A 23703-nucleotide genomic window follows, 5' to 3' on the forward strand; every position below is an offset into this window, starting at 1 on the left:
ATTGTATTATACGACCAAGTATGCTGTAATTCCATTTAATTATGTCGTAAACATTATATTTTATGTATATTATACATTTATATCTATAACCTACATAGGTGTGTAGCATAATTTATAGCCCAGTTAAAAACAACTTGTGCATTAGAAAATCAACCGATTAAGCATAGGTACATGTGCTTTTGATGGTATCAAGAATTAGGATCTATCCAATATTTTGGTCAAATAGTTTATTGGCAGCAATCGTTTGAAGAGGACATTACTGTTACTGTTGCTTTAAAATTAAAATATCAAAAACCCGAAGAGAGAAATGAAAATATAGATAATATTATATATACATTTTTATTTTTAAATTTGACAACGTGTCAATTTAATGTAGGTGTATTAAAACTAACAACACAAAATGAATTCCACTGAACGTATATATTTATGTTCTACACACTATTTTTTTTTTTTGTACAGCATCACATGCACGCGTTTGTAAGACGGAGACAATAGGTACATATTATGCGGCCATCACGTTCTTTAACGACCTCATCAACCTCAAGTTTTTAAGTTTAACTGAGTGAATGTCGAATGGACGATGGAAGAAATATATGTACCTATATCTACCATTCCACTGAATCACGCATTACCCACACTTCCGTTTTTTAAACTTCAAATTATTATATAATATATAGCCCTATTGAATGACATTTAAAATTGGATTTTCGTGTATTAAAATGAACATGATTTTAGTTTTAAAATATAGAGATTAATAGAAACCATAAAAAATCGGAAACCATGATTGCGGGTAAAAAGTAATTTTAATGTAGGTAATCAATAAATGGTTTAGTGTATTAAAACATAATTCTACACTAATTATTATGTTATTCCAGTATTTGCAGTTTCCATGAACATATTGTTTTAAAATAGTTTGAAGTTAGGGGAAACTATTTATACGTATAGGTACGTATATCAAAGACCAAAGTACTATAATGTGGTAACTAGCCATATGACTTAATGATGTCTTATGATGAGAACCATAGAATTCGAAGTTACTGCGGATGGTAAAAACATATACATACATGTTAATATTTTGTGCTATGATATTATACTTGTATAGGTATGCCAGACCACAGCCATAAAATCGATTGACGTTTCTAAGACATAATGGTAAATCCTGTTTTTCTTTTTAAGTATATATATATTATATTTTTTAAATTTGTAACCTCATCTTACATTAAATATAATAATCAACATTTGTTGAATGAATAATATTTTTAACATGATTTTTTCCCAGACAAACGGATTACAATTCTGTGGTTCACAAAAAAATCGAAATGTATTGTAATTATAGTCTTTTTGGTAATTTATTGTTCTCTAAAATTTAAAAGATACACTAATTAATTAAGATTAATAAAACAAAAAGTATAAAATGTGACTTGCCAACAACCCAGCTAAACCTATACCAACTTAATTTACAAATTATACTTGAACGCTTATAAATTTTAAATTATAATACTCATAAGTATCATATGTATGTTATACTCCGTCTTTATATTATGTGTTTATTATTGGTATTAGATCCATAATACTATACATCATTTTAATTAATTTTTCTAAGCCATTATTATCCCGCAGTAAGTAATAAATTTTTTTTTTCACCAAAAAGTGTCTAAAATATTATGTGACACGATAGAGGTTAAAAAAAAATAATCGACGGTTTCCCTTGAAATCGTTTTGTATAATATAATATATATTTAAACAAAAATAAGTAAACGTTAAAATACATATATAATAGTATAATATAGATATAACAAAATAAAATAAAATTCTGCTAAAATAAATAAATGAGTAGTATACGAGTACATAAATATAAAGGTTTATGGCGTAATATTAACAATTTTATATAATAATACCTATCTATAATAATATTACAGTGGTTTTTGGTCATGATTGTATAATAATGTTTTAGTGTCATCACAACGACGAGTGTACGACGTCATCTACAGTTTATATATATTATATTATATACGGTACGGTCCGGTCGGAGGGTGCAGAAAGCCGCCAACGCATCGCTATCATTCCCAATTGTTGGAGGACGAGTCGGCGCTGCAGTTGATCTTCTGCGTGGCCACGTCGCCGTACGCTATGGTGAACACGCTCTTCTTCTCCAACATCTGCACGGACCTGCACGACGCCCTGTAACCGTGCGGCGGCAAAGACGTGGACAACCGTCTCCGGGCCAAGGCCCTGGACCTGAGCGACGGCGTCATGTACTGCAGCTGCCTGTCCAGGTCGAGCTCCCGAATACTGGAATAGGACCGGGACTTGCGCTTTTCCGCGTCCCCCTGCACGTCCGCGGACAACGACGACGCCGACGACGTGGCGAACAGTCGCCGCCGTGCCGGTCCCGTTCTCGCTCCTGCGCCGGACTCGCCGGCCACCGATCCCGATCCGCCCGCGGTCGATCCCTGTCCCGTGGCTCCGCGTCCGGCCAACGACGACCGCAAGCCGCTGCTGGCGCCCGACCCGCTGCCCGTTTCCTCCATGATCGGACTGTTGAACAACTGTCTGCGAGGCATGCTGGACGACCGGCGCGGGCAGTGCGCGGACCTGGAACACTCCCGGTCGTCGTAACTCCGACTCCGTCGCCCGCCGCCGCCGCCGCCGCTGACCCGCAAACACGATCTAGTCGTCTGCGTTCCAGCGTGCGTTTCCGTCTGCGTGGCCATATTAGCTCCCGGCAAACTCCGAGTTTCCAATTTGGTCGTCTCCAGTCTGGTCATCAATTTTTGTTGTTCCTCCGCCAAAAACCTGCGAAAATGTATGCGTGTCACATCAATAACGAGCATTTCGATATGCGCAGTGTAAGGTTTAAGTCTCATCGGGAGGCTGAGATCCGAATCTATGTGCATAATTTATTATACGATTCATTAATTACATGTATATTTTAATGTTCGTTAAAAGCGATGATAGATTGGAAAAAAAACATTTCAACTAGATACCTCGACATGCGACACGTGTGCTACATTAAACCGAATCACAAAAATATATGGATAAAACCGAGTCTATAGTATAACAAACTGGTAATTATGTGGATAATTTTTTTCTTGAACATTATTTTAATATATAACTTAATAATTTATTTTCTCATATAATTAGAAAATTGAACTGTGTTGAAGACACCGATCTTAAACCACTCTAATATAGCCTCAGTCTTAAGACCCCGGTGCAATGGTAGCACTCTCTATTGCATCCTCGCTAAAACCAACACTGCTAATGCGATAATATTACCATACAAAACAAATTATTGTCCTTACTTGGTTAATAACACGTCTCTTTGAAATGCGGTCATTTTCTTTTGTTCTTCTTCAATATCTTCTTTTTTTAATTCTTCGAGTTGCGTTTTTTCTACATTTCCTTTGACGCTTCCATTGTATTGATCTTTAACCACGTTCTCGTCCGGTTGACTGTTCAAAAACTTGTTCATAATTACTTTTTTACCGGCCAATTCGTCAAACGCATTAAATCCACCCACGTTGGACGCCGAGTCCATTACTTCCAACGAATCATTAGACATAATACGTAAAATTTCCGCGTCTCCTTGTTTGAAAAACATTTCTTGTCTCGTGTCGGTTGTTTCATCGGACCAAGACTTCCGTTTGTCTATGATCCTATATTCATTGCCTTCGACATCTTCTATGAGCAATGACTCTGCGCTCGTTTTTTTCGTAATCATATTTGGCAATACCATTGTCCTTGTTCTTTTCGCTATTCGAATCGGAGTCACTGGTTTTTCTCTCAAAACATATACTTTTTGTCGATGAGGTTCGTTTTCTGTCGATTCACTAGAATTCAGAGAAGGCGCTTGGATCCCTTTGTTTTTCATGTGGTCAGCGTGCTGGTGTTTACTAAAAAATTATATAAACATACAAATATAAAATAAAGAATAAAACGAAAACATATCAGCAAATATAACTTTACCATTTCGTCACGTTCAAACTTCAAACGAGCAATAAGTGTACGTGAATAATGATCATAACTATTAATACTTATGGTGCATTACCTATAGGCGTTGTTATAACCTTATGTAGTTATGTCATTCGTTATTAGTCGTGATAAACTTAAAAACATCAAAGATGATTTATAACAACCATTATTCAACGATAATCACTATCGATTTGTTTCATTTGGAAGTTTGGTTTTAAAATGAACACCTGGGAAACCTCATAATCGTATGGGTAATTTTTTTTTACTGTCAATTTATTATATACTGCAGCATACAAAACACTTGGTCACAAAATGCGTAGAGAACATCAAAATAAGTAAATTAAAATAAAAAATTTTAACAATATAAATTGTAGATAATCGACCAATAAAAATATTCCGTTCACTAATGGCTTATTTATATGTTATGTATTATATACCTAGTGCGTAAATAAATTTATTATTTTCATTTTTTATAAAAATAAATATCATAGCATTAAATTTAAAATATTCGTTTTCATAACTTATTTTATATTTATGCTATAATTACATAACACCTAATGCCTACTATTTGTACGGACCGGTTAGTTGACGCTAGACGTTGCATCCAAACTCTGCAGGGAAACCGTATGTCCGTATCTTATGAAATGATTTGGTATCTATTGTTTCAATTATTTTAATGTATTTTTAAAGAAAAATAGTTGAAATAACTAAACAAATTTTTATATCTGCTTGCATTAATGAAGTTAAAGTATAAAATTAACAAAAAACCCAACGAAGGATCTGAAAATGTTACAAATTAATTAATAAAGGATTTAATTTTATTAACACATTTTTTTAATTTACAATACATCAACGAAGCGACATATTGTGTTGTTATACTATTTTATTTATTAAAAATTTCGTAAAACTAAATTCTCAGAAAAATAAATAAACTTTTTAAATGTTACTTGTTAGTTGTTAGTCATATTAACATGCTGTAGTCATACATAATAATTTTTAAAGTATTATTATATCTAAAATAAAATATAGATTATATACAAGGTTATTATACTGAGATTCAAAATGCAATTGTATAAATACTTTCATTTTACATATTATTCATTTTTATATAATTTTAAATTTTAATTGAATACTATTATATATATATATATAGTATATACATAACATAATAAAATTAAGGATTGATAATGTTATACTTTTTCCTTAATACCAAAAATGACTAAATGATCGTAATAGTCTTAAATTGCTTTATAATTCAGTATAATTTCTTTTGAACATCATCTTATATCATGTATTCATGTTTACCGCTTTTGCATATTATATACTTAAATTAAATATTATCTAGGTATGTATAATATTTCCACATTAGTAACTAATTATTGATAATATCTCACGTATAATACTTACTTATGAAGAAATCGAAGATATTGTTGATAACAACAGCAAAACAACAGTGATAAGGCCGCCAACAGTATGGCTAACAATAATAATAAATTCAACCAGAAAATCAAATTTTTATCGTTGCGGTTATCTACCTAAAAGTTTAAATTTTTAGGTTAGATACTTAATTAATAATCGCATATACTAAAACATTTGGTAATAATATTATTTTGGTGTTTGTAATAGACATCTAGAGCAGTTAGTCTAATGACTGAGATAATAGTCAAATTAATATATTTGTAGCCCATTTTAAACGCTAATTATAGAAACTTATTTGTGTAATTAACTGTATTAGCCATTAGGTAAGTATAAAATACTTGAGTAGGCATAACAAATATTCTCGTTCTTTAGTCCAATTAATGAAACAGAAGCCCACCCAACAAAAAACCTATGAATACATAATTTATGTATATTTTTTTTCCAAAAATGATAAACAACTATTACCTATTTTTAATCATATAGGACATAGGTATATTAGTTAACTTAGTATATTGCTGTTAAAATCGTTTTGTATAATTAATTGCCGCATAAAATTGTAGTTAATAATCTTATAGATCTTTTATAATAGTATTATATATTATTCATAACAAATACATTACACTACAGTAGACTTCTATTATACCAAAAAAAAAAAAAAAAATTACTACGATAAGTAGTAATATTATATATTACTATATTACTATATTATTTTACTATTTTTAATTTTTATAAATCGAAAAATGTACTCTGAATACCCATTTATTTATTTTAATGACCCATTTATCATGAATGTTTGCTTATTAAATTAGTTCTAAATGAAGATTTTGAAAATTTTAATAGATTACTTAAAGTATGTATAGTTTGTACATATAATTTAAACATTTAATCCATAAAAACTAATTTATAGTGAAATAAATTATTACAACAAAACATAAACTAAACAGAATAAATGTACAATGCATGGATCATGGACTACTTTAAAATAATAAACGTTAGTCGAGTATGGGTCTTGAGACTAATAATTTTTTTTTTATTATTATTTGTTATTAGGAAGCGTTGAACCTTTATTTTTAATCGATAATTTATTTAAATACAGAACACTTCAGAGCCCTATTTTACTGCAATACAATAATTGTATACTCTATCGACTTAAAGTTTGTATAATAATTATATATTACTTGAGCCATTTGAACTTCATTACTGCACTGGGCTATGTGTTTGCGGAATTCATCGACGTCGATTACCGTATTTGTATTGTACGCAACGGTGGCGGTCACAATATTTCTGTACACAGACAATAATAATGATGTAACCTCGTTAGATCGATTGTTAGATAAGATACAGAAATATTATTATTAAGCGCCTATATATTATAATATATTATATACTTTTCTGCACTGGCAACTGGTCGTTGGACGTGTTCATAGTTAGGCTTTATTGAATTAATAGTCACTTTACCGCCCGTCAGGCGCTCTAACAAATTGTGCATAGCCGCAACATCCATTGAAGCAGGGATAAGAAAGGTCATTTGTCTGGCACCGGACGATGGTGGATAAATTCTCACTTGTGTTGTAGACCACCGATGTGGGACGCCTATAGTATAGTCGTATAGAGCATGATTCATTATATATATAACAGGTGATTAGGAATGATACAAGTTCTACCGGAAAAACATGCAATCTGCAGTTTTAAAACATTTAAGTCTCACCTAAATCATAAGCCCTGACTGTGAGTACAACGAACGCGCTGTTTGCCGAGTCCCTTCTAGTCCGGCTTGAATCGTACAAGTCGCTGGATATGAACAGTTCTCCTGAAACGTTTTTAAGTGAATTGTAAAAGAAATATCGTGCTTGATTAATTGCCGGTGAGAGGATAAAATTGTAGTTTGGGGGTTTTAGGTGGTCACTATTATACTATAGGCTAACATACCAGCACGACACGACAATGTATACGCCGCTCGGACACAAAAGAGTCGTAAATTGTGAGTATAGCATACACACACACACACACATTCATACACATAAAATAATAACAAAAAATAATAATAAGATAATATTTCATCGAAAAAAATATAACGTCTGCGCGAGGCGCGAGCGCGCCTGTTTGTGCGAGTCGTGCATGTGTATATGAATATATCTATGAGCCTTACCGGTTTCTGGATTCAGGGTGAAGCGATTGTTGTAGTTGCCGTTTATTATCTCGTACCTCACTATGTTGTTTGGGGCTTCTGCGTCTTTGTCAATAGCCTAAGAACAAGAAACGATGAAGAAAGGTATTAATAAAATAATATTAATAGAAGTGTGGCGTGTCGTATAGTATGGAATTAAGTTCATGTATAATATAAAGCAAGATAATATAGAACAATATTAAAATTATACTATATGTAATACATTTTTTCGAGATTTTAATTCCAAAACTAGCTTTAGGTACCTAATACTACCTATAGATGGCATAGTTATTGATTTTGTATCAGTGATAGTTTTTGGTCAGTGCTACATAGTTAATTATGATATTATGATTAAATATAATATGAATATTTGAGTACCTATATTATGTATAATGTATATATATAAATAATCATTAGAAATATGAAAAACCACCGACCTTGATGAAAGCTCGTTCTGTGAAGTTACGCATATCTTGTGTCAAGATAAACTGGATCGGTGTATCCTGGAAAACTGGCGTTTCGTCGTTTATGTCCAATACGTGTATGTTGAGCGGCACGGTTGTTGACAAGCCACTTCCGTCCATGTCACGAGCTTCCACGGTTAATCTGTACTCTATAATCAAAGAGTTGGTTTTTCGTTATTTGTACGTTTTAGTCATTCAACTATTTGTAGAACTAAGACTAAGATTATAGAATGTAGATTGTATTGCAATACGATAACAATATATCTACTACGAATAATAAACAATATACACTTTTTTATAAGTTATTTTGAAGTTAGAGACTTAGAGTAATATAATTTAAACATAATTTTCCAATCTTGTAAGTTAAAAAAGTTAAAAACTAATAAATTTAAATTCACGGATGAAAGATAAATACTATAAAAACATAAAAATAATATAAAATCTGCTCTCGTAACTATAAAAACATTTAAAATACAAGTTAAACACCATTATATAATAATGGTAATAATATGGATACGCTTTCAAAACAAACACCACTACATTGATACCTAACTACACAATCTATGTATAATATAAGACTGTGTGTGGTATTATTTAATAATTTATTGGTGTGCCAGTGACGTTGTTTAAGTAAATTCAAATATATATAATATATGTCTAAATATATAATAGGTATCAATCTGTCTGCTATATATATTACTATTATTTTGATTTCATTGCGAAAAAATAATGTACAGACCTTCGGCTGCTGCGAGACAATCGAGTTATCTACCCAAAAATCTAGTGTTATTATTCCGTACAACCTATGTCGTGGTTTACACATATATATAATATAATTAATGGGTTTTCAAAGCAGGACATTTCGTAAAATAGTTTTTGCGTTCTCAATCCATAATACGCAAACGAGAAACGACAACTGATAAAACATTATTTAATGCAATTATTATTAATAAACATTTCAGTCCATGTTTTAAATTTTGAACGAAGCAAAAAATGAGTATTAATTAGGATGCATTTATTTTCATGATGGTGTGTTTTTTTAGATTCTGAGCAGAGTGACGACTGTGTTAGTTTACAAATAATGATGTATTTTATATGTGCGCGTGGTGCGTTTGAAGAGTGAACTAGTGAAGATACTTTTTTTATAGTAGAAAAAATGTTACAATTTTCAACTTAAGAGTAGTTTCTGGTAATAAATTAGATCTAGTTAGTAGGTACTTATTAGTGATTACGGAGTCAAAATAAAATATGTCCAGTACTTTTCAAAACAATAAAAAAAACTTAATCATAGGTAATTAGAGAAAAACACGAATTTATATATGAAACTTATATTTGCCAAAATGATTTTGTTTTTTTTTTATTCCTATACTAGCATAGTTCACAAAATATTTATCCTAGACTGCAAGATATAATTTTTTTTTAATATTTTGGATTTTTTATACAAACTACTCGTATATAGGCATTTAAAACCGTTGACTTCTACCTTTACTTTTTTTTAAAATGTATTTATAATAAATTTGTTAGTATGTAAAAACACTTGAAAATATAATATTGTAGTAATGTTTCTCATGAGCTGGATTTACGAGAATTATAAAAATAAGGAAATACATAAACGCAATTTTTTTGTTATAGTGTTGAAATTTTAAATATTGTCGAGTTTCTTCAATATCATGGAAATGTACAAATCATTTTGTAATTAAAAAACGTGAAATTTTAATTTTAATTTACGTTTAAACATTTTTTACATATGTTATTGATATTAAATATCATGTACTGTGGAACCCATTACGGGTGTTTATATTAATAAATAACATTGCGGAGGTTCAAACAGTATACACTATTCGCGTGTTTTTGCTTCTTACCTGAGGATTCTTCTCGGTCGAACCCATGATTGTCGTTGGATACCACGATGACACCAGTTATCGGGTCGAGCACCAACGACGAGTTCTTAAAACCCAACACGGCGGTGTACCGAACGCTGCCAAACAGTCCGGTGTCCGGATCCACGGCCTTGACGGTAGTCACGCGGACACCGGCCGTGGCATTCTCTGGCAGCTGGACGTCGTACGCGGCACTCGTGAATCGTGGGGCATTATCGTTGACGTCGTCCAAGTATACAATTACAGGTGCCCTGGCTAAAGTCCGAGTGCGGTTCGTGTCACCACCATCACCGCCGTGCACGGACAGCTCCGTCGCCAACACCTGTAGCCCATTGAAATCACACGATCGTTATTGTGATGATAACCGTCGTCGTTTTCGTGATAACAATACATTTATAATTTGGATTTCATTGGAATATAATATTGTACACTCTGGTTTAGGCCTTTAGGGTTTGTACTTGGACGCAGCTCTAGAATTCTCAATTGTTGATAGTGTTTGCCGATTCGTCGAACCTCTCATATTTAATTTATCGAAGAAAACATGACGGTTATCATTCAACGAAAATTGTCGATGATATCCGTCACGTTAGTTTTAGATTTTATTTATTTAACTGACGTTTTGATGCCAAGTATAATCGTTAAATACGATACATAATATGTGGGATTATACTTTCATCAGCACCAAATGCCGATCTACGAAATCACGTCACTATACACGTGTCAATGATCTAACCGACAAACACGGATTTATGCAATTAACCTTTAATTAATATTATACTCATTATAATCAAATAAATGTTATGATATGGTGCCATAATAAAATTAACTGAAATTTCAGAATTCACATTATCGCTAATAAAAACCGAAAATTGAATACGGATGTAATTTGTGGATAAAGAGTGAATGCTTCGAGTTTTCTTAAAAATAGTTGGCCAAAATATAGTAAATAAATACTTCGCCTGCACGTTACTGCAAAGTGTAGAATTTACACTTAGATTCTAAAACTACATAAGTCTTGTTGTACACTTAGCACAGGCTTAGTGTATGCTATAAACACGACTATACTTAACCTCGAAACGGACCGACCGGGTATTCTCGAAGTCCAATAGATGATTGTTGCGAACCATAATAGTGAACCGGCCACGTCTGTCAATCACTGCGGGCGTCACTTCAAAAGTTCCGTTATTGTTTTCCAAAGTCAACGCGTACACAGACTCCTTGCCCTATATTTACATACATATAAAATAGTATGTAATAGAGTCATAGAGATAAAAATCAATACAATAATAACACTGTCTTATAGTCTAATACTCGATCCACGAACCGTTGCTAGTGATAAGCAAAATATAGGTAGATTGTGGTCTAACAAATTTTTCTGAGTAAATCTAAGAGTTGTAGATCATAGCTGATCAAGTTAACTATCATTTAAGTATTATAAAATTTAGAGAAAAACAGGACTCTGAGAAAGACACTAAGAACAAGAGAAATATATTGTCAACAAAATGCATTGCTTTGGTTTCGGCCTTATTGCTTTACTAATCACTTAATCAGTAAATAAGTACATAAAGCAGTATATATACATACCGTACTGTCATCGTTTACTTGCAACACGTAACCGTCAGTGAACGTCAATGTCGTCCCCTGATCGCTATTCTCGTTCAAACGGCAAGCGTAACTGCGTACATATTATTTATATTTTTTTTATATTAATCTGTTTTAGGTAATAGGTAGGTAGTAGGTACATTATGTACAATGGGTATGATATGTTGCAGGACTACAGGATATGCGGTTATATCGATATTTTGAATTGGTTTTATACATTTTTATCAACGTTATTGTCCTCGTAAATAACTTTTTTTTTTATAAAAATTTAATATTTTTAAAATTTGATTTTGGAACATTTTTATTAGATATCCATAATTATCAAAAGTTGCAGTGTATTATATTTTTGGTACAACCAGACTCAAAATACATACAACAATAAAATTGTTGCCTAATATAATAATATTAGATTTACATTAAGTTATATCCAATATATATCAGTTCTTTAAAACTATTAAATTACTAAATTCTATGAATGTTCAAAACAATATTATAATAGCAAACGTTTTAAAGTTTAGAAGTGCGACCGCTAAATGAGAATACCCAATACTACAGTTTTTTACGAGGACAAACACGATCTAACACAGTGCAATATGTGTACTTTGCGTTGTGGAAGTACGGCGGACGATTGGCCACGTCGTCAAGAATTAGCACTAAGTCGGCCAGGGTGGACATGGCTGTAGGCTCTCCGGTCCCGGTCACTTCTTCGTCGGCTATCACGGTCAATATGGCTGGCTGTTTTCCACCGGTTATTTTATTCAGCTCTGACATAGACCTCTTTAATCTTATTTCACCTGTGGAAAAATAAAATATAACTCTATACTGAAATAGTGCCCAACAAACGACTAGGTACCGACCTGAGAATAGACCTATTTCGAACAACACGGTGAAAGGCCTATTTTCCGACACCAAACCGTATTTAATTCGACGAGGTCGACCCCTATCGCCGTCAATTGCCTCTACTTTGGTCACAACGTCTCCCTGTTAAACAATAAAATTAAATTAAATAGACTTGTTTTACATTTGATTCGATCAGCGTTAGCTTTGTTACTAGAATTATGGAAGGATCTTCTAATATATAATTTTTGATCAAGGATTGATATTTCTAATATATACGTTTTGTGTTATAGACTCTTACGTTTTTTTATAATTTCTTCAGACTAAAACTTACTTAGGTATATTATTATAAATTTTAAGTTTTTAAATTATTAATATTATATATCTCAATGAGAAATGGCACAACAATTAAAGAAAAGTCCATAGTTTTGATCACTTCAACAATTATAAAATAATTTTTAAATTTATACAAGCCCGACTTCATTGTCCTCATTCATTTTATAACGCTTAACAATAAACAAAAATTACTTTCACAACTCAATTATAAAAATTAATTGTTTTGTACGCTGATGTCTTTGACACGTTTGTATTCACCTCTTATTTTCAAATACGCTAGTCATTTTTGTGATTCCTAGTCATTCTTTATCCATTGTATAATGACCAACTTTATCATTACACGTTATTCTCACTTTGCTTTTTTACACTGGTTTTGTTCTTATATTCTACCTTGATTAAATAAATATTACTGATAACAAACGACAAAGTATAGTACCTCTATTTTAATAAAAATACTTTTATTTTATTACTATATAATATGTGCTACGAATATATTAAGATTTGTTAAAATAGTATTGTCATTTAAATTCATATTATAATAACGTATATGAATAGCAAGTGATAATTTAACGAAATAAATAACTTTACTAATGAAATAATTAATAATCATTACAATAATTAAAAGCTACAACGATTTCGTTTCGCATAACTGTACATGCGTTCAAAGTTCTATAAAATAAATCAATGTATTTTATAAATTGTATTAAAGTTACTTTAAAATTCCTATGTAACAATGTTCAGTCGTTATTTTCATTATGTTTGCTTAGAAAACTAATATATTAAGTACCTTTATAGATACTCATTATGAAGACGCGACAAATTTGTTCTTTGTACACGTAACATAGTAAATTTACAGTTCACCTTTTGTTAGTTTCAAAGTTATATTGAATAATATTAAATTAAGCAGGTACCTATATATATTAACAAACTTGAAAATTAAAAGTAAAAGCGTTGTCTGAATTTCGTTTTTGAAATTTTTAGTACTTATAAGTTATAACTATCACACAAAAACAAAAACACATCACCTTCAACAAAAAACAGGTTCGTGTGTAGGGTCCTCTTATTATAAATGTATACTAATGTTTAATACAATATAATATATTTTATATTCAATATTTATATAAGGCTGAAGAAGATTTCGATAATAAATTTATCACACGCCTCTACAAGTACTTAATAGTTAATATGGTGTTAAATCCGATCCTTTCTCATATGTCCACTTGGACATTCTCTTAGTGCATAGAAATATTAATAGGTATGACTGTACGAGTATGAAACGTACACAGGCGTATATGGTGCATAATATCAAAATCGAATTCGATTTCTTCTCAATACCATTATTACTATTAAACTTTTTATTATTATTGTTACTTTTATCGTCATTATTATATTATTATTGTTATTATTCGTTACGGATAATATACAATATATTATATGTGTGTGTTTCGTGTGAGTATGTGCATAAACGATTGGTGGTGGCCTCACAATGGACATGTTGTTATGCAGATGCACTATTGTTTCGAGTCGGGTGAATATCGGCGGCGTGTCTTGCACGTCTTCCACGACCACGATGACCTCGAACGCCGCCGCGTTTCTGGAATCTTTGCCGATCTCCACGTACATGTCCAACGCGACCACTTGCAATCGGTACATGTTCCTGGTCTCGAAGTCCAGCGGCCGGGATACCGATATCGTACCAGTGGTCGTGTCCTTGTTCATACGCAACCGACCTATGGTCAACTCCGGAGATCCCTAAAACACACGTTTGAGCATATATACCTATGTAATGCGCGTGAGAAAACTTATTCTATTTTTTTTACATAATAGTTTTATTTATTTATACCTACATAGATAATGATAAAAAAGATAAATAGTATAATAATTATCATACAACTATTTATTGATAAATAAAAGAAAATATTAAAAATGAATGGCAATGTTAATTTAAAACAAAATATTAGATAAAAGTAGGTAAATAAGAATTTAATATTTTTTAATTATGGTACGCTAATACAACTGCACAAATAGGTAAAACAAATGAGTATAAATAAATATTGTCTCAAAAACGTAAATCAAACATGCTCCCCCCCCCATCTCTAACTCTGTGTGAATAAAACTCGGTGTATTTATTTTTGAGTACACCAGTTTTATAAAAAACGAAAACTGAAATATTATTAATTATTATATTATTTATCATATTGAACAAAACAAATTGCCGTTTCGAACGATTAATTTTGTTGTTTAATCATTCGCAATATACGTATATTATGAAAGAATTGATTTAATATTTTTAGTATCATTACTATTCTTATTGTATAACAAAACTGTCAAATTATAATAGTAATTGAATTCTCGTTTTCAAAATTTGAAGATTCTTTTCTCGCCACAATGGCATTGACTATAGAAAATGGATGATTGCCTCACGTAGGTAATTTTTTTTTTATTTTAATTGTATTATAACACATAAGTAATAAACTAATAACAATATATAATATATATATATATTATTACGAATATGTTCTAAGATGAAAAACTTTTATTATAAAAAATGTTATATAGCTGCGTTCAAAAATTAGGTTTATTTATTGTACCTACTACCTAAGTATACCAATACGAAGATAGAATTATCAAAAAAAAATGACGTTATTTAAATTAAATTATAACTATAAACAGAAATCACTCTTTTCACTGCCCTGCAAAGTTAAAATAATGACATTCGTACCGATAGCCGATAACATATCATGTATAAAATATTTATAGTTATTACTGCAGTAAGTAGTTATTGAAAATAACGTTCTCTCAAAAAACATGATGCCAAAAACATGAACAGGATAAAGTAGATAAATAATGTAACAAATATTTTATATGAATTAAACATCACTAAAATATGTAAATACGTATATTTATTTAAACTTATCATTGCCAAGTGTTTTTAGAAAGTTATATTATTATTATTAGTGTAATAGACAATAGTAGGTAAATAGAAAAATTTATATATTCACTATAATTATACATACTTACATAATAGCTTTCAAAAGACTAAAAAAGTTTAGAATTACACAAGCCCATTTTAAGAGTAATTAATTGAACCCTTTGCAGATGAACATTTATTTACATATATTTACTATTAACCAAGTATGTATTTATTTTAATTTACTGGTTTATTATGAATATAATGAGTATAGTATATATAACTTTATAACAGTAATTTAGGATTAGGTTTTATACTTTCTGGGCGATCGGTAATTGAGCCACAGTTGTTTATCTACCTGCTTCATATAAAATGTTAGTTTACCTTTTATTATTCGGAGATTGGGCCATAAATGTATATATATTATAGATAAAAAAAAATTTGATGTAGTATGTAAGGGACGGAAAAACGCAAGTTTACCTAGGTGTGTTTAAACACTTGAGTCGGTCTTAAATTTCATAAATTAAAATCTCTTTTTCCTCTTCGTATTTTTTAATTTTATCAAGAATATAATTTTTTTGAATTGCTTTTAATATTTCTACGCTTCTAATTTTAATATACATTTATGATTGAATTTGGAACTCCCAATAAAACATTTAAAAATTATGAAATTTATACGCGACGTATTGTTTTAAATATTATTTTATTACTATTTAATAGTATAGCCCAATTACTGGATACAATATTAAAATCGTTGAAAATTATGGCTCAATTCCCAGTCACTCAAATGTCTTACCCTTAGTTCAATAGTAGCCGACTTCCTCGATTCCGTATTTTTCTTGACGATCACATATTCTAGCTCAGTGTTGACTTTAACATCCTGTTAGTGTGTAGAGTATGATGATGTCGGTTAACAGGCAAAGCACAAAATAAATTCGAATAAAACATTTTAAAAAAATGACGAAAATTAATGATAACAAAATCATTTTACTAATTCATACCTCGGGTACGATGATGATTGCAGGAATGTGAGGAAATATCGTTTCGACGTCACTCCGAGCTTCGGTGGCCACCAGCCGAACTGGCACTGTAGTGGTGTCTCCTCTAGTATCTCGCACTGTTATCCTGAATTGAAATGTTTGACCTGGAATCAGCACTCGATCCAAGTACACATCTGCCTGACAATAACCGACCGTGGTATTTGGGAGACACGGAAGATTTTCTATTCTTATCACATAACTGCCAAAATCTAAAATATAATTTTAAAACAATTGAGTTTCAATTTACCTATCTACTGACCAATGGTTAGTTATATTATAATTATAGTATAATACATAGATTACAGTTTTTGTCACTCACTATACTTCATGCTGTATTAGAATTTAGGAACAAATTAAAATTGATTGTAAAAAGATTTTATAAATTATATTTTTAAATATTTGGTGATTCCTAATAGGCTTATTCAACGTTTTGTATTCATACTTTATTTTTTAAACCATTTTTACAGTAATAATCGATTTACTATAATTTTTCAAATTTTTTCTGTTTAAACTTTAAAAATGGAAGTAACTTCGTGAGCATTAAATATCCACCTAAAATTCTGTTAAGCATATAATTTCATACATTTCGGAAAGCGAGTAACAATTAAATGTTAAAATCCCTATACATACTAAAAAACATTATTTAAAAAAAATGATTGAAGGAAATATAACTGCATGCAGGAAATCTTTGTAATTTCTTTATATAAGACAAATTAAAATTGATGAACAATAATAAAATATTTTATTATATTGATTTTACCGGTGGCTTGGAAATACAGTGGATAGTCCTTGTCGTGGTCGGAAGCCCTTAATCGATAAATGAGTGACCCAACAGGCGCGCCGGCTGGCACCATCAAGCTATCTCTAAAATCGCCGGCTCCTTCGAACGTTGGGTAATTACCGGCGACTATGACGACCGCGACGGCGGTCATCGCCAGCAATGTGGTCCAGACGCTCATCTGCTGCTAGAGCGTACTTGCCATGCCTCATAATCGCACCTTAAACACAATATAGCACGCGAATCGTTAATCGTGATTTATTTATCACATATAATAATATCATCGACGCGACTATAAGTGTTCAATAATACGCACCACATTTTATATTATATTACATTATTGCACGCGGTATCGTTTTTTTTCGATAGGTACCTATCTTATTATGACATAATCGTCATAATCATAATACGTATAATGTATATATAGGTGAGTAGATAGATAGATACATTATGTACAATACACTTGCAGTATGCTCTCGAATTATAATTTTTTTCTACTAAATTCATTTTTCAACTGTTATTATAATAAATTATAATACAATTATTATAATTCCGTGTGTGGGCATATTAAATTTTAAACGTCTTTTCGCTTATATATATTACATATACATTATACACGCACCTAGTCATAATACTGCAAATATACAGAGATCGCCCCGTGCTTGATACCAGATAACTCTTGATCTTTAAACCTGCAGAATATTTTACTATATAATTGAATGAAATGAATAATATTACGAGTACACACAACCATCGAGTTTTAGCGCTAAGTTCTTATAGTATCCATTCATTGAACGCGCCCACGGAATATAGATACTCGTGCAGTGTTGTGTGTATATTATGAACACTATAGTCGAGCCACGATTTTGCGGCTATATATTATTATTATTATTATTATTATTATTATATTATATTATTATTCTCGGGTCGTTTATAAACGGCGATTTCTTAATGATTGTGGGTGTGGGTGTGTGTTTGTGTGTGTAAGTATGCATGCGTGTGTGGAAACACTCTCGGTTCGATAAATGCAAATGTGACAGTCTAAACGAACGGACAGTGGAGGTAAACGAGGTCACGGAACGGCCGGAGCCTTTGACCCGTGTCCAATGTCCATTCAGTAATAAAGCGAATAAAACGAAAACCCAATTTCACGTGACTACCGGTCGTTAGCCCTTCGCACTGTTTTATTACGCTAGATATAAGGAGATCGGGAGAGGGATTTTCGGATTTTTTTTTTATATTAATGTACATAATGTACATATATAAATATATAATATATAATAATATGTTTACACGCGTTAAGTATACGCATTTGCTCAATAAAACACCGTCACCGCTTCGCTGTAATGAATAAATTTCCGTCTGTGTATTTGTAATACACAAATTCATTTGTTATTTTCTTATAACTTATGCTTTTTATTTTACTTCCAATGCTACCGAAACAATCGTGCTAAACGCAATTTTCTAGACGGTGTCAGTCAACTGACAGAGCAAGGAAAAAGGGTGGTTAAATATGTATTATACTACATTATAGTGGTCAGTTACCTTACAGTCGGGTCCGAAAAAAATGTATTGCGTTTTTGACGATTTGACCCGAAAATGTTTTTAGGTATGTTACGAGCGATGTTATGTGAGCATGTTATGTACGCACTTACCTACTTGCTAATATATACGCGTACAAAATAAATTAGCATACTTATTACAGCCCGAGTAAAAAAAAAATCAATGAAGCTCAATTTTTATTTGCTTTTTTAACGTTACAATATTAAAATACATTCTTTATTCCTTATACATATATTATATATACCTAATACATATACGCACTCTATTGGCTTTTGAAGTTTTGAAATGATTGTATAATTAATAAATAATATTAAACTATAATTCCAAATTCCAGAAGTCAACACAAATTATTATTACAATTTACACATAATTTATACTTAAACTATATTTATGCTAATGATGTCTAATATAGGTATTACCGTGATATTGAACTTTTCAATAATTACATTATTATTGTAAAAAAGTATAATACATTATTTATAAACTTTAACGCGTTTTATATATTTAAAAACCGTGGTATTTAATGATTCTCTGTACGACTGTACAAATTACATATCAAATTAAATTCAACAACTTATCGATTAGGCAATAGAAATAACATTACCCTATTAAAAAATATCAACATGTTTAAAATGCTTAGTGCTTATAAAATTAAGTCATTATACATAAATGTTATAGATATATTACATTTATATTTTTTTCGATACAACTCTTTATTCTCTTATTGCTTCAATAAGATTTTTTTTAAATGTCCGTTAAATTTTGGTCCAAAAATACCCCATTTTAATGATATTTTAAAATCTTATAATTATTAATACAACAATAGAATTCATTTAAAATATTTGGAATTGCTAACGAAACCATAATAAGAATTTATAATAAAAACAATCATTCATAATAATGAAAACGAATGATAAAAATACTAATAATACTTAAACAAATCACGTTTGTAATCTAAAATGAATCCTGACCTTATTCTACGATTCATTTCCAAACAGACTACGGATGAATTCGGTGCCTATCTAAAATAATGAGTAACTATCTTATTATATGCATTATAAACTACCAATAATAGACATAGTTTCTAAAATATATGCATTAATACCAAATAAATACGTGTAAAATAATATATATAACATAAAGTTGACAATAACCGTATTATATTTAATAGTTACTGATTTTAGTATACTACGAAATACAAATGATAATGTATGTGTGTGTGTGTGTATTATAAATTAATATTTTGTTAATTACTTAATTTCCTAGGATATTCCTATCATCCAATATTCCAATGTCTATTCTGATGTCATTGATAGGTATATCATTTGTGTATAATTCGATATTATATGATTGAAAATATCTCTATAATTATTATAATTCATGAGATACAATTACCTACAAATATTATCTGCCATTTATAAAATATATCTGTAACTTCTGGCCGCCGATATAGATGATAATATAGATATCTATAGTAAAACTTTACAAAAATAAAAATAACATTTCGATAAAAAAAAATGCTATACTCTGTCTGTCAAAACAATTAGTTAAAACACAAAACGTTTAAATTTTAAAATATGAACTCAAATTATACTTGTCACGTTACAATATTCACGAACTGTTCAACAGTCTTTAAAATAAAATATAGTGTTCGAATAACGAGTTAAAATACGATTTAAATGTGTATTTACGCAATTGTATTAGAAAAAAGTCGTGATCTTCGATTAGGTAGGTATACTGTCACAGTTACGAAAGTAAAATATCATCACATATTATTAGTCTATTAACTTGCAGTATAGGCAAATTAAAATGCAAAAGTACGCATATAATTGTGGCGTACAAATAAAAAAACATAAATAAATAAATAACATTAAACCAAAAAATCATAAATTGACATCAAAATTAAAATAGAGTTGCCCCGAAATGAAGTGAAATTCGTGTTATGATATAATAATAACAACTTACTAAACTTTGGACGATGATGATTTTTATCGAAGATAAAAAAGCACGACTTGAAGTAATTGTTTGGTGTTAAAAGTTTAACTGTATATAAACTTACTGTATACGCGTGGCTTGAAAATGAACACCTGGCATTTGATGTGGCGGTAAAATGATTCATAAACAAATTAAACAAAGGTCGAGTAACATTTTATCACTATTTATTTAAGAAAAATGACAATCTTGTACTGTTTTCTTTTCAAAAATAATTACATAAGTGAATGTATTATAACTGACCTGTACGACGACAATATTATTTAGTATTATTGTTCCCGAGGATTCGACGGTGCTGATATAAATGAAAAGACGTAGTCACAGCCGGTTCTGACCATTAGACGACTTGCATGCTAATTGTGTTGCCGTGGATACGCCGGACAACCAAACATTACGACGCACTACCGTCCGAAGAAGTCATCCAACGAATCGCCTTATCTCGATCCAATCCATTACACTCCCGCGAAAGGTTAGGTGTAATGAGTACATTCATTCTACACGAGAAGACTTATTTTTAATTTTTATTGATCTTGTTGTTCTACTAGCTGATAAATAAGAATTTCGATTGTACTTACCACATACGATTCGGCAATCAGTCATTATTTTAAAACATACCTATTATTATTAATACTAACTGCACAATTATTCTAACGTTACTGTATTTAAAATTATATGCTCATGATAAATGATGACTATTGTTAATTGATTTAAAATCTAAAATTGTGATCAAAACAAATAGGTAACAGTGTTAAAAGTTATCATTTTTATCATAAACATAACATTTGAATAACATATAGGTAGATACTCGACTCGTATATTTAATTCTTTAAGACAATAATTCATGGCATTAAAATTTATACGAATACCAGTAATAATTTTAGTAGAGTAGTTTAGTAATAAGAATCTTAACACATAAAATTAATAAACAGACCCTCTTCATTCTACAATTATTACATTATTGCATACATTATTGATTACAAATTAAACACATCCATTACAATGATCCACTTGACACCTATAATGTAAATAAAGCGGTATCCACTTGTCAACCGTCTTATTTATTTGTTTGTATAAACTATAAATACATTTTAAAGAAAAAAACTATTTGATTTTCAACTCATTGCGGTTGGTTTCTGACAGTAAATTATATATATATATATATTTTTTTTTGATATAGTTGTTATTTTTAGATTAAAATTATTTTAGTTAATTATAATAAGTTCAAAAATATATTAATACGATGTTTCTTTTGTGTTTATACAGAAATATAGAAGAAAAAAATTCTTTGATGTTCAAGGGGTTTCAAATAGAAAATTGAATTGAATTTATACTTTTGATTTTTAAAATTCTCAGTATTTTTCAAAAGTAAAAACAAAACGTAAACAGCTTTCAATTAAATTGATTTCTTTTTATTTCGATGAACTCCATAAAACAATAATAGCTTTAGAAACTTATGTTATACGTTAGTGACTCAGTGTTAGTTAGACGAAAACAACACGTCATGCTTTGTGTTTTTAAACTTAACATGCATAAAAGCAGTGGCGTAGCCAGTGGGTAGGCTTGATAGGCCTGGGCCTATCCACTTTTCTCCAAAAACGAATGTTTTATATCATGTTTTTTATTTAATAAAAATATTCATTGATAATCTTTATTACATCAAAATATTGGGCCTACCCAAGAAAAAGTATCTAGCTAGGTTAGGTAATAAAAGATAAATTAAATACCTAGGTTAGGTTAGGTTAGACCACAGACTTCTATGCTAACGGTTAGGTTATTTCTATATAGAAATCTATGGGTTAGACCCATTAAAAATGTTCAATAAATATTTATATTATAGTATTTTCTATGTACATACTATAATTTGTTATAAAATAGTAATGCCATTGGTTATAAATTCTAGTATACATATTTATATCGACGCTGGAAATTTCGGCGCGGCGTTTATTTTTAAATTAACTATTACTATTATGAAAAATAATCGTAATAAAATTGTTGTTGTTGGGCCACACATTTTCATTTTAACTCAAATACTCAATTTCCTATTTGCGGCATCAGCATGATTATTTGTTCTATTTTCGGAGTGTAAGACTCATATAATTCAAAATTTCTGAAGGGAAACGCGCATTTATATTTTTTTTTCCCAGACGGCTAACCTATCTAAAGTTATAGATTCTGGATTACACTAATTGCTTCACTGCTTCACAGTTGATACACTACACGTCTACATGCATATTATTCATCACTTTATCTTAACTGCTGTGGGTTAATAAATAATAATCTATTCCTTTATCTTACCCTTGATTTAAGATAGTGTCTTAAATCGTGATCTTACCTATATAGTCAGTTTTTACATTACATGATAACAGCTATATTTGGTTGGATTTGACGATTTTAAAACAATTATTTTTCATATTGGTAAAAGTTAATTTAAAAAAAAAACACCACCCCGAAATAATAATATTATCTTCGCGCCGAAACAGCCGTGCCGAAATGTCCGATTCCCGCCAAATAGATATATTTAAAATATTTAAATTATTGTTATTGCTATTTTTTAACAATCATCTAGTACCATGACAAGTCAAATTTGATTCCAAATCTTTAATGTACATGTAATTATTACATGTATAAGTCCTTGAATAATAAAATAATACTATACCTAAATTTTTCATATTAGAAGATCCAAATATCCGAGATCCGACCGGCCGACCATACTAACACTGCTCGCTAATATCCTGTATGAAC

General features: G+C 30.4%; 1 protein-coding gene across 6 annotated transcripts; it reads right to left on the reverse strand.

Annotated features, from left to right (window-relative positions):
- Window positions 1–1714: 1714 nt before the first annotated feature.
- LOC114121509 (cadherin-86C) lies at window positions 1715–21380 on the reverse strand. 6 transcript variants are annotated; one of them, XM_027983891.2, is made up of 19 exons: window positions 21205–21380; window positions 21029–21056; window positions 17389–17626; window positions 16590–16837; window positions 16385–16468; window positions 14163–14429; window positions 12362–12485; window positions 12106–12298; window positions 11487–11577; window positions 10973–11125; window positions 9885–10224; window positions 7996–8171; window positions 7541–7637; window positions 7100–7201; window positions 6780–6984; window positions 6570–6675; window positions 5380–5507; window positions 3303–3893; window positions 1715–2796 (listed from the first exon to the last, which is right to left on the reverse strand). In XM_027983891.2, the coding sequence occupies exons 3-19, from the start codon at window positions 17585–17587 to the stop codon at window positions 2061–2063; spliced, it is 3840 nt and encodes a 1279-aa protein (XP_027839692.2). In that variant the 5' UTR covers window positions 17588–17626; window positions 21029–21056; window positions 21205–21380; the 3' UTR covers window positions 1715–2060. The 6 variants fall into 6 exon arrangements, with proteins under 6 accessions (XP_027839692.2, XP_050060644.1, XP_027839693.2 ...); XM_050204687.1 differs by having other exon boundaries at window positions 21029–21124; XM_027983892.2 differs by lacking the exon at window positions 21029–21056.
- Window positions 21381–23703: the final 2323 nt, after the last annotated feature.

Source organism: Aphis gossypii, chromosome 3 (genome assembly GCF_020184175.1).
Source record: "Aphis gossypii isolate Hap1 chromosome 3, ASM2018417v2, whole genome shotgun sequence".
Classification (NCBI taxonomy): domain Eukaryota; kingdom Metazoa; phylum Arthropoda; class Insecta; order Hemiptera; family Aphididae; genus Aphis; species Aphis gossypii.